We start from the raw sequence: 12,104 nt of genomic DNA on the forward strand, positions 1-12,104 counted from the left end.
TTTATAAATTAAATAATTACTAATTGACTAATGACTTGATTTCTTATATAAGCAAGTCTTACCAGTGGATGACCAATTTAAGACTACTGAAAACTGAATGAAACTGGAGGGAAGAACAACCTATATTAATGTCATTATATAACTGTTTTCTTATAATTTTAACTTATTTTTTAATCAAAGTATATCAAAACAATTATAGATATTTAAATTGAAGGAGTAATTTCGATGTTGTTCTTAAAATTATTGAAAAGTAAATTTGAAAATTTCAGAAAAATTTCTTTTCCTTTTTCAGAAAATGGTTTAGATTTTTTTAAAAATATGTTTTACTTTGAATGATGCAAATAGTCACTGCACAGCTGATTTTCAGCATGGAGACTATTTAAAAACATTTCATTGACCTGTTAAGTGTGCATAATATTCACTAATTTAATTTTTTTGCTAGACATTATTTTATGGATAATCTGTTTGATATTTGTTATGTAAAGTTAAAAAAAAGGCTTTTCATATTGTTCTTTTTAGTGTTGACTGAGGGGGTATTGCATATTAAGTTACAACATTTATTAGTCAGTATAAAAGAACAATTAAGTTCCCATGCTTCATGAAAATGATGTCTTTGATTTCTTTTATCCTTTGCTGCTTATTTTAAAGAGTGGTATAATACAAAAGACATACCCAAGTCTGTACATTAGTAAATTAAGTAGAAAATTTTAATTTAAAACATAGAAGGAAGGTATTAAATTTTTGCATAGCAGTAATATTATGAAAAATTGACACTTTTTTAGAAGCATTATTACCACTGTGGTAAATACTAAACAAGGAACACAGGAATGCCAGCTTAAGTATTGTCGCACTGAGGATAATAAGTGAGTGAACCAAAGAGCCCACTTTATGTCATATTGGACATAGAGAAAATGAAGGCGACATAGGATGTTGCTCCTTCACTCTCAGAACGGCTGGCACAGAAAGTGAATTGTCAATCGCAACTAGATTATTAAGAGTCATGACCATTTGTTATTTTCAGTCAGGACTAAGTTGCATTTGTGTCTTAAAATCATCTCCTGTTAGTTGCAATTGATTGATCATGATCAATTTATTTTCCATTTTTCATATTATCAGGTTCTGTGTTCCTCCTTACTTGCTTTGGAAACATTAACTGTCCTGACTCGGAACAGGGAGCTTACTAAAGCTATGTTCAATAAATTTGGGAAGTAGACAATACACACAGGAAGGGTATACAAAACCCTTTATTTTTCTCTCTTTACAATGATTTCCGGAACTTCGGAATACAGAGACCAACCACTTGTGGTCTGAACGTAAGAATATAAAAAATATTAACTAAAAATCTAACTAAACTAACTTTGGATTAATAAACAAGTGCCTAACTCCAAGATTGGCCGTATATTAACAAAAAGCCATATGTAGTACAGAGAACTGCTAACACTACGATACGTTTAAAATTATCAAGAGGATTAAACCTCTGGCCTTGAAGGCAACCAGCAACCGAGTAAAACTACTATGGAAAGTGGCCTGCTTCTAATAGCTCCTTCCTCTCTCTTGCTTGGCAAAAAGCCACAACTTAAGTACTTGGCGTTAGCAAGACAAATTTGCATAAATAAGTTAAAGCTTTTAATTCTGGCCTGAAGTATAAAATAAGAAGTGATAGTAAAGATTTAAAATAAAATAAACATTAGTAAAACTTAGGATCCTTACATACTTCCCGCCAGTGTTAATTAGTTTGAAACTAAGGTCTAAAACGATCTTGTTGAAAACTTTTAGCTCTAGAATCTAACGTGAGGCCAATCTTTTACAAACATTTCTCACTAGAAACTAGAAATTAAAAAAAGTCGTTTTTACATTATCAACTCCTTGGACAAGATTTTTCATCTGTACTGCATCTAAACAGGAGTTCTTAGTTGAAATCTGGTTCCTTCCAGAGATCTGGAAGGAAAACTAGTTTAATGAAATGTTACACAAAGAAATGGCAAGTAACATGAATACTTATATTTCTGTTTTAACTTTTTTTTTTCATTCATGACGTTATTTAACCGTGCTCCCCGACATGTGTTGTAAAGGAAAACACTAAACACGAACGTGTCTATGTACAAGTGTTCAACACTACCGCCTGCAATCAAAACACTAACGTGTTAAAATTTAACATAACAAGACCTCAGAACACACCTTATATTCATCTCTAAACCCTGAGGTACTATTCTGAAAAGTGGCTAACTTTGAATTGTAGTGTCAGAGAGCCTAACTACATTCAATCAACCTTTAACACATATTCACAATAATTTGCTCTTTTTACAGTCACACGAATAAGTTAAAATTTTTGGCATTACTTTCACTTTTAACATATCACAGTATTTCTTAACGTTTAAAATAACAGTTCACATTGTATATAAGGACATATCAACATGCCGTTAATTTTACGCATTTTAAAACATACATTAGTAGTACATTGTTAACTTCTATTCTTTTCCAAGCAAGTGCCAATTCTTCTACATTGAAATACTACATTTCAAAAGTCTTTCAGACTAAAACTTCTTTCTTGCCAGAATGTTTTAAATAAAATTTTATACAATAACATTTACAATTTTCTTAAGGTACCTTTCTCAAAGATTATCAATGCTTTTACAATATTCAAGTATTTACACATTCCTATTATACATTAATTTTAGTTTTACTCGCGAGTAATTGAAAAACAATATCAAAATAGGGAACAACTCATTTCTCGCCTTTTTGGCGATAAAGGTAGGCCTCTCATGAGGTAAAACTTCTTGAATTCTGCCACTTGCAGTAAGAATGAAAAATTAACTTAAGGTTTCAAAGTAACATAAAGTTTTACTTATCTTTGTGATATTCGGACATCCTTTTTTTTGCCCAGTCCTGGAAGGTAGCGAAGACTACGGTTTGGTTTATCTTCCTTCTTGTGCAAATTCTCCCTTCGGTTCCTTCCTCGATGAGCTTTCTTTTTCTTCCAGTGCGGTCACCCTTGAAGACCTTCTTTTTAGCCTCTGTCTGTGGTCTCGGCCGTTTGATGGCAGCTGGTCTTGGCAGAACCGGGACAACTCTCTCTCGTTCCTGCTTGGATCTCGTTGCTGGCTGTTCAAATTTTCCTTGTTTCTTTTCCTCCGCAGCTGGTGTTCCTTCATCAATTCGTCGACGTTTGCTGCGTAGACTCCTATCCGATGGGTAGATCTTCCGTTTTGGAGCCGGGTTATAGTTGCCGTCATTTCTCCTGTCTCTCTTTGCATTCGTCGTACTTCTCCCTTCTTCATTCTGGGGGTGGTCGTGCTCTCTCTTTTCTGGTCGGTGGAACGGCTTCTTTTTCTTGTTACTTTCAATTTTCCAATAGGGAAACTTTCTGTTCAATTGCTCCTGCCTCCTAATGGCTTGCCCTTGTGACTGTCGTTGTTCCACCTCTGGAGCTTGTGCCTGCCATGCCGGATCCTGCAAAAGATCTTTAAATATTGGCATTTTATTACGATTATAGAATGGCTTTATCTGGTAAATGTTTGCGGAGCATGTTTCACCATTCCTGGATTTTAACACCACTACCGCCTGAGTTATTTTTTCTATGACATATGGTCCTTCAAATCATGGAAAAAATTTGGCAGTTTTATCTTCTGGTGCTGAAGAAAGTGAATGCTTAATTTTTAACACTTCATCTCCTACTTTATAAGTTACTTCCCATCGTTTCATATCATAATAAAGCTTCTGTTTTCTTTGTGCTACTTCAGTGTTCTTTTTGCTTCTTTAATTAACTTTTCTATATCGCCTATTTTAAATTCTGGGGCTCTTTGTTGAACATAAAATAATTTATCTAACGGCGTTATAATCTTTCTGCCTAAAAATAACTCAGCAGGAGTTTTGCCCGTCGTATCATGTTTTGCGGTCCTAAGGGCGAAAGCTAATTCATTGACATAGTTATCCCAGCTTTTATGAAAATTTTTAACATAACTACGGATAATTTTCACTATATTTCTATTGACCCGTTCCGCTATATTTGATTGCGGCCGATACGGGACCATTTTTAAATGACGTATGCCCAGTTTTTGGCACATGTCTTCAAATATATTACTTACAAATTGAGGAACATTATCCGATATAACTTTTAGGGGCGCCCCGGATTTTAAAATATATTTATTTAAAATAGAATCAGTAACTAATTTCGCGGAGGCTCGTTTTAAGGGAACAATTTCGGTCCACTTACTAAAATGATCAACCATAACAAGGAGATACCGACTTTTATTTAACTGACTTTTTCGAAAGGGCCCAATAAATCGATGCCAATTATTTCATTTGGAAATTCGGATTTAATGCTATTTAGAAACCCAGCCGGGCGGAAATTAATATAATTAACTGCTTGACATGTTGGGAAAGACTGGACATACGCCCTTGTTAACTTTTGCAGTTCAGGAAAATAGACTGCCTCGCGTACGCGTTGGATAGCTTTCGAATACCAGCATGAGAAGCTAAAGGGCTGTCATAGAGCTCCTGCAGGATATTTAATCTAAGACTAGCTGGGATAACAGGTCGAAATTCGTTGTTGGAATTTGTAGTTTTCGTATAAAATAATAGACCATCTATTAGTTCGTAATGGGCCACCCTATTTCTTATCGCCACAATATCGTGGTGGCTAAAATTTTCAGGATCCTTTAAATACTCATAAATGTTTTTAAATTCAGGATCCTTACCCAGTTCGGTTATTACAGTTTCTCGGAAATGTATCGTACATGCTGTGAGCATTGCCACCTTTACAGTATTACCTTCTTCATCTATTTTTCTTCTGGATAGGGCATATGCTACGATATTTTCCTTTCCGGGGGTGTGCTTGATTACCAGATCATGCTCTTGTAACTTGAGTGCCCATCTTATTAACCTTGGGGATAAGTTTTTCCCTGAGTACAATCTAGTTACCGCCGCATGATCAGAATACGCTGTTATTGGCGCCCTTCCAAAATAGACTCGGAACTTTTGCACTGCCAACAGAACTGCAAGTGCCTCTCTCTCAGTCGCGGAATAATTTCTTTGTGTTTGATTTAAAGTTCTACTAAAAAATGCCACGGGCTGCTGATTTTGCGAAAGTACCGCTCCTACCGCATAATCCGAAGCATCCGCTGAAATTTCTAAATTCTCATCGTTTTCAGGAAATTTCAAAACTGGGGATTGCGTTAATGCTTGTTTTAATTTTTCGAAAGCACTATTGGCTTCGGCCGTCCACGAGAATCTTGCCTTTTTCCTTTTTAATTTTAACAATGGTTCAGCAATAGCTGCAAAATCTTTTATAAAGGACCTATAATATGAACAAAGTCCTAGAAAAGAAGAGAGCTTCTTAGCCGTATTTGGCGGCGGATACTTTTGCACAGCGATTATTTTTGAATACTTCGGAATACAGAGACCAACCACTTGTGGTCTGAACGTAAGAATATAAAAAATATCAACTAAAAATCTAACTAAACTAACTTTATATTAATAAACAAGTGCCTAACTCCAAGATTGGCCGTATATTAACAAAAAGCCGTATGTAGTACAGAGAACTGCTAACACTACGATACGTTTAAAATTATCAAGAGGATTAAACCTCTGGCCTTGAAGGCAACCAGCAACCGAGTAAAACTACTATGGAAAGTGGCCTGTTTCTAATAGCTCCTTCCTCTCTCTTGCCTGGCAAAAAGCCACAACTTAAGTACTTGGCGTTAGCAAGACAAATTTGCATAAATAAGTAATCAGGTGAAAACTTCTCATTTGATTGTTTGGAAGTAGGTTTTGAGCAGCGCTACAACATGAAAGTGAGCGCTATCATGCAGGATAATAATTTTGTCATGTCTGGAGTAGTAGTGGGTGCATTTTTCTTTGAGCACTCAGCGCTGAATCTCATCAGTTCTGTTCGGTAGAGAGCCCCAATAATGATTTTGTTCAGTTTAAGCAACTTGTAATATATGACAGCAAGTTGATCCCACCATGTATACAACATTATTTTTTTCCGATGAATATTCAGCATGGCTGTCGATGTTGAATCATGGCCAGATGGTCCTCGTGATTTCATCTTTGGGTTATCAAAGTGGGTTAATTTTCATCACTAGTGTCTATACAATGCGAAAAGCCCTTTCGTTTATGCTGATTTTTTTCACATGTAAAAAATTGGCGCTCAACGTTTCTCCGCTTCATTTCATATGGAACCCAATTTTCTTGCTTTTGAATCATTCCCAATGATTTTAAATGATGTGAAATTTATTATTGAGTCACTCGTAAAGTAAATGCAAGATCTACCTGTGTTTGGTATGATTCTTCATCCAATAATGCTTCCAGTTTCGCATGTTTGTACACATTCATCCTTCCACTTAAAGCTTTTAATTCTGGCCGGAAGTAGAAAATAAGAAGTGATGGTAAAGATTTAAAATAAAATAAACGTTAGTAAAACTTAGGATCCTTACAATATTAGGTATGGAAAAATAGCAAAATATATTGTGCAAGTAAAAATAACACTAATTCAACATCTATTAAATATAAAATATTGTCATATATTTATTCTTATGTACTTTTAAATCTGATAAGTTCTCCTCTTATTTCCTCTTTATAAAAGTGGTATATTTTGCATAAGTTTACTCTTATATCAAGATTACAATTAAGTCTCCACCATTTTTTTTATCAAAAATTGGTCATTTACTGCGAAAAAAGGTATGCTTTATTCATTTATTTCATTTTCCCCCATCTTTTTTGGTAGTATATGGATACCCAGTTCAGAAGAATGTTTCATCTTTTGAGGCTATCACAAATCAACTCAATTTTTGGTATCTTCATATGTTGTGAAGAACTGCTGAGACAGGCCATGCGTTATCAATCAAAACAAGTAATAATCAGAAGGAGCAGCGTCTGGTGAATACAAGTGGAGGTGAAAACTTCTCATTTGATTGTTTGGAAGTAGGTTTTGAGCAGCGCTACAACATGAAAGTGAGCGCTATCATGCAGGATAATAATTTTGTCATGTCTGGAGTAGTAGTGGGTGCATTTTTCTTTGAGCACTCAGCGCTGAATCTCATCAGTTCTGTTCGGTAGAGAGCCCCAATAATGATTTTGTTCAGTTTAAGCAACTTGTAATATATGACAGCAAGTTGATCCCACCATGTATACAACATTATTTTTTTCCGATGAATATTCAGCATGGCTGTCGATGTTGAATCATGGCCAGATGGTCCTCATGATTTCATCTTTGGGTTATCAAAGTGGGTTAATTTTCATCACTAGTGTCTATACAATGCGAAAAGCCCTTTCGTTTATGCTGATTTTTTTCACATGTAAAAAATTGGCGCTCAACGTTTCTCCGCTTCATTTCATATGGAACCCAATTTTCTTGCTTTTGAATCATTCCCAATGATTTTAAATGATGTGAAATTTATTATTGAGTCACTCGTAAAGTAAATGCAAGATCTACCTGTGTTTGGTATGATTCTTCATCCAATAATGCTTCCAGTTTCGCATGTTTGTACACATTCATCCTTCCACTTCATTCTTTGTCTTCAATGTCCAATTTACCATTCCTGAACTTTTGAAACCATATGAAGTAAATCAAAGATTTCCCACAAATAATGTTTATTCTGCTCAAAACTCCACATTTACACACAGACACATACACACAAAAGTATGATGCTGAAACAAAATCACAGATATTTCAAGGTTATGTTGTTAGCTGATGTCTAACCTCTCAATATGATGTTTTACTTCAGACAGTTTTAACTATAGCTTACTGGTGATGCCATTTTTATTAAATGGTGGAGATTCATTTGTACTGTTATTAATTTTCAAGAGATAAATGTAATAAGAATGGGGAGGGGAATGTATAAGAAAATATTTTATTTTTATTCACAAATGTATTTTTTTAATTAAATTTGGTATTCCTTGGCTATTCATATACTGCCACTGAAAAACAGAAAATATTTCAAAGAAATAAAACATTGAGTTATTTATTTTAATTTAAAGTAAATGAACCTTCAAAACACAGATAGCTTGTCTTCTCATTTTGAGGTGCAAATTATTCCAAGGTAGCTATTTTATCACTTGATCAAGACATTCTAATAAATGTGAAGAAATATATCGAAGAAACATTTTCCAAAGATGCAATATTCAAGTTGTTCTTGAAAGAGGGAAGAATGGAGTCGACTAACTCCGGTCTACTAATAAAGTATAGAAATCTTATTGATGAAAAAAGTTTGAAAAAGTGTTCAGCTAATAAATATTCAAATAAGTAGATAGGAATAATACAATCAAGTGGATCTCTCCACAGATTATTTCATAAGAATAGATGAAAACATGAGAAATAAAAACATTAACCTTAACTGTTACTTTTATTTAATTCATCAGAAGCATAAACTTTTTAATTTACTGCAAAGGGGGGGGTAATTGTTGAACCAATATAAATCCTGGTCAACCCAAGGTATAGTCTTATTCACTTGACTCCTGCTGGGCATTGGAAACCGGTTGAACCTTGAATAAGGTATTAATTGTTTCTTTTTAATTGTAACTGTCTTAAATTTTAGAAGAAAGTATATTTCATTAATGTGATCTGTAGTGCTTGAATGTAATTTTCGTCATATTTAAGTGTTAAGTAGTACTATTCAAAGTGAGTATTTGTGAATTTTAATAACAGTTTAGAAGACTAGAAAATCAGTAATTTATTTTTAAAAAATTGTTATATTTTGGATAGTTTAGTATAGGCTATAGTAGTAATGTTTTTGTAGTCTGCAATGTCTTTTCTTTCCCCCTTTTTTTAATATTAAGGAAATTTGAGTTTTAATTGCCTTTTAAATCAAGAATAAATCAAAACAATTTCTCATTACATTAAGAATGTGTATTAATTTTTGCCTAGTTTTTCATGCATTTCTAATTTTGAAGGAGTATCTGAGAAGTATTTACGCAAAGCGAGGCGATTTATAATGAATTCAGAACATAGGTTCTAGCAGTACTATTCAAATTATCAGAAGTATTCCTGAAGTCATTTTTCTTAGTGTTTTTGGGAGCTTATTGTTTGAATTGTCTATTTTGTATTAATGGAAGCTCATTGTATATTTAAATAGAATTGAGAAAAAGATAGTTTTGCGAGTAGTTTTTACCATTATTTTTTGTAAGAATAATATATGGATTTTATTACAGCTCATTGGTGATAAAGAACTGAATCAGAGGAGTTCCCGTATTGATCCTGGTATCGAAAAATATGCATATGATTATATTGTTGATGATGAAGATAGGCAGGGCAATGTGTGGGAGAAACTACTCAAGGACAGTAGCAGCAGAAACATATCTCCTCGAGATACTGAAAAGCAGAGATTCATTGAGATTGTTGTGCCTGCTGAAAAGGACTTGAAAAACCTAAAAATAAATCCAAGTGATAGAAATATAGTCAATAGTGTAAATGAATCCAAAAAAATAAATAAGACTGATGGTATTTTAAATATAGATGAGCTTGATTTTCATCCTTGGTGCAATATTACTACTAAAGAAGCAGTATCTGCCATTCATCGTGCCACTACACAAGCTTGCAAACATGAAATTGCTAACATAACGTGCCTTATGCAGCAGGGAATGCTTTATCCAAAGAGGTTACCTCGTTATTGTCCATTAAAAGGTAACAGTTTCGTTAAAAAGCAAAAATTATTTCATCTTGATTAATTAGAACATTACATTTTGTTCTAAAATCTTTTTATCATGACTCAGATGATTATAAAATAACTTATTTTGTTCTGTTGTTTATGTAATTTTTAAATGAATTGTGATCTGTTTCTTAATTTTTATAACCAGTCTACTCTCTTGTTCTCTTAAAAAGATTTAATTAAACACATCTAGGTTTTAAAATCTGTTTTGAAGTGATAATTTACAGGCTTATGATTGGTGACTTTCCTAAATAATGAAATAAATATTACAATAATATATTGCTGCATAATTTGGGTGAGGCAGCTGCAAATCGCTCTTAATAGAATCGATCATTGGTCAAAAAAAGAAGGATTTATTTTTTCAAAACAGAAGACTGTATGTGTCCATTTTTGCAGAAAGCCTAACCAGTTTAATCTAAAGTAAAATTTTTAGGAGTGATGTTTGACCGAAAATTGACCTTCCTTCCACACATCTTATACCTAAGGAGGAAGTGTTTGAAGAGACTGAATCTTTTGAAAGTCCTGGAAAACACCTCCTGGGGTGTGGGCTGTTGCTCGTTACTCCGGGTTTATAGAGCACTTATATGCTCTAAACTTGATTACGGGCCAATTGTTTATTGTTCTGCAAGGCCTTCTATATTACTAAAACTAGATCCCGTTCATCATCAAGCACTATGTATATCTTCTGGTGCATTTAGAACATCTCCAGTCCAGAGTCTGTATGTTGACTGCCACAAGCCATTGCTTCGGTTAAGACGTGAGCAGTTGTCTCTCTGCTACTTTTTCAATGTTATGTCACTTCCTGACCATCCAAACCATATTTCTTCCTTCGATGACAGTTACAAACTCTTATTTGAGGCTAGACCTTATTTCTCACTTAGGGTTAACTCTCTAATTGAGAAATACCACATGACAGATCTCTCTACCCAGGCAGTAAAGCATTTCGAAATCTCACCTTGGGAGGATGCTCGGATTTCACTCTTAGACCTTTTCCAGCATTTTGGCAAGCAAGATACTAACGAGTTTGTGTACAGACAACTTTTTCTGACCACAGGTGCAAATACAATAGTTACGTCCCTGTATACACAGACGGATCAAAAGCATCAGGACATGTTGGTACATCCTTTATTATTGAAGACCACATTGATGGTAAAAGACTGCATGACGCCTGCTCGGTCTTCACCTCAGAATTAAATGCTATATATTATGCTCTTTTGTTTATTTCTAAGCAATATCGAAGACAATTTATTAAATATACAGACTCGTTTAGTGCTTTGAAATTCTTAAATTCAAGTTATAAGGCTCAGAATCCCAATGTTGTTGATATTTTAAGCCTTAACCTCAAATTAAGAAGCCGTGGGTATGATATTCTTTACTGTTGGGTTCCAGGACATGGTATTAAAGGGAACGAGCTAGCAGACATCACAGCCAAATCTGCAGTTCATCTTGCGCATCGCCTCGTCCCGTTTAATGACATCTGTAAAGTCATCAAGGACAAGTTGTTGTTTAAATGGCAGGAAGTCTGGGATACTCAGCTAGCAAATAAGCTGAAAAGTATCAAACCAAAAATTGAATGCTGGGAGCCAACTAGGAACCGGAAGGAGGAAGTTTTGCTGACCCGTTTGAGAATCGGTCACTCATATATTACCATTGTAGATAACCCCATCATTGTATTTTAAGCTATTCTTGTGGTTTTTATGTTATTTGTTTGTTTATATGTCTGTTGGTGTTAAAAAGTTCTTTGACATGTGTTCCGGCCCATATAACCATTGAGATTTTGTGCCAAGAAACCCTCCACCACCACTGTAATTTGGGTACTTGCTATTAGTACCATTGTATTAGTACCATAATTCATTGTCTTAAGAAGGCTTTGGTATCAAACTGCAAAACATCACTAAATATGGTTTTCAAAAGGAAAATAGCTATAGACAGTTTTGAATATTTTTAATGATAAATAATGGTTACTGGACAAATGAGTTAGAAAAATGTTTTGACAGTTTTTGAGGGGGTGTTAGTTGATGAGAAAGTATCAGTATTTGTATATCATATATTTCTGAGTTTGAATTAATCAGTTTATAAACTAAAGGTAAAATTTTGGTACTTTTGTGTAATCTACCCAGTGGTGAGGTGGATCACTGAGCAGAGCACTATGTCGCCAAATCATGCAACCCAGAATTTAACAAACATGCATTTTATCTGCAAACCCTTTAATGGCTGTATGCAGATTGTGCCAGCATGTAATGGGCATTGTTTTAAAATTCCCTTGAAGCAAATGATCAAATTGTATGAAAATGTATTATTAATGATTGTAAGCAAAGTGTTCCAATGCGAGTAGGAAATTGGTTTGAGAATAGCAAAATATCATGTACAACAGCTGTTTACTTTATTTATTGCCGGTCTAGAGAATACACATTCTTAGAGTTGCTATTGTTTCTAAGTCTTCAAATACAACTACTG

At 34.2% G+C, this 12,104-nt stretch overlaps 1 protein-coding gene across 2 annotated transcripts in view; it reads left to right on the forward strand.

Moving 5' to 3' along the window:
- The window catches only part of LOC118191544 (xylosyltransferase Oxt-like), a 142,657-nt gene that overhangs the window by 14,123 nt on the left and 116,430 nt on the right, over positions 1-12,104 (forward strand). For both annotated transcript variants that reach the window (XM_035362340.2, XM_035362341.2), the window contains exon 2: positions 9,151-9,622. In XM_035362340.2, the coding sequence (XP_035218231.2) occupies positions 9,151-9,622 (472 nt within the window). The remainder of the gene's footprint in view (positions 1-9,150; positions 9,623-12,104) is intronic.

The sequence above is a fragment of the Stegodyphus dumicola genome, chromosome 5 (assembly GCF_044657685.1).
Source record: "Stegodyphus dumicola isolate Sdum_Otavi_A_Nest chromosome 5, ASM4465768v1".
In the NCBI taxonomy this organism is placed as follows: domain Eukaryota; kingdom Metazoa; phylum Arthropoda; class Arachnida; order Araneae; family Eresidae; genus Stegodyphus; species Stegodyphus dumicola.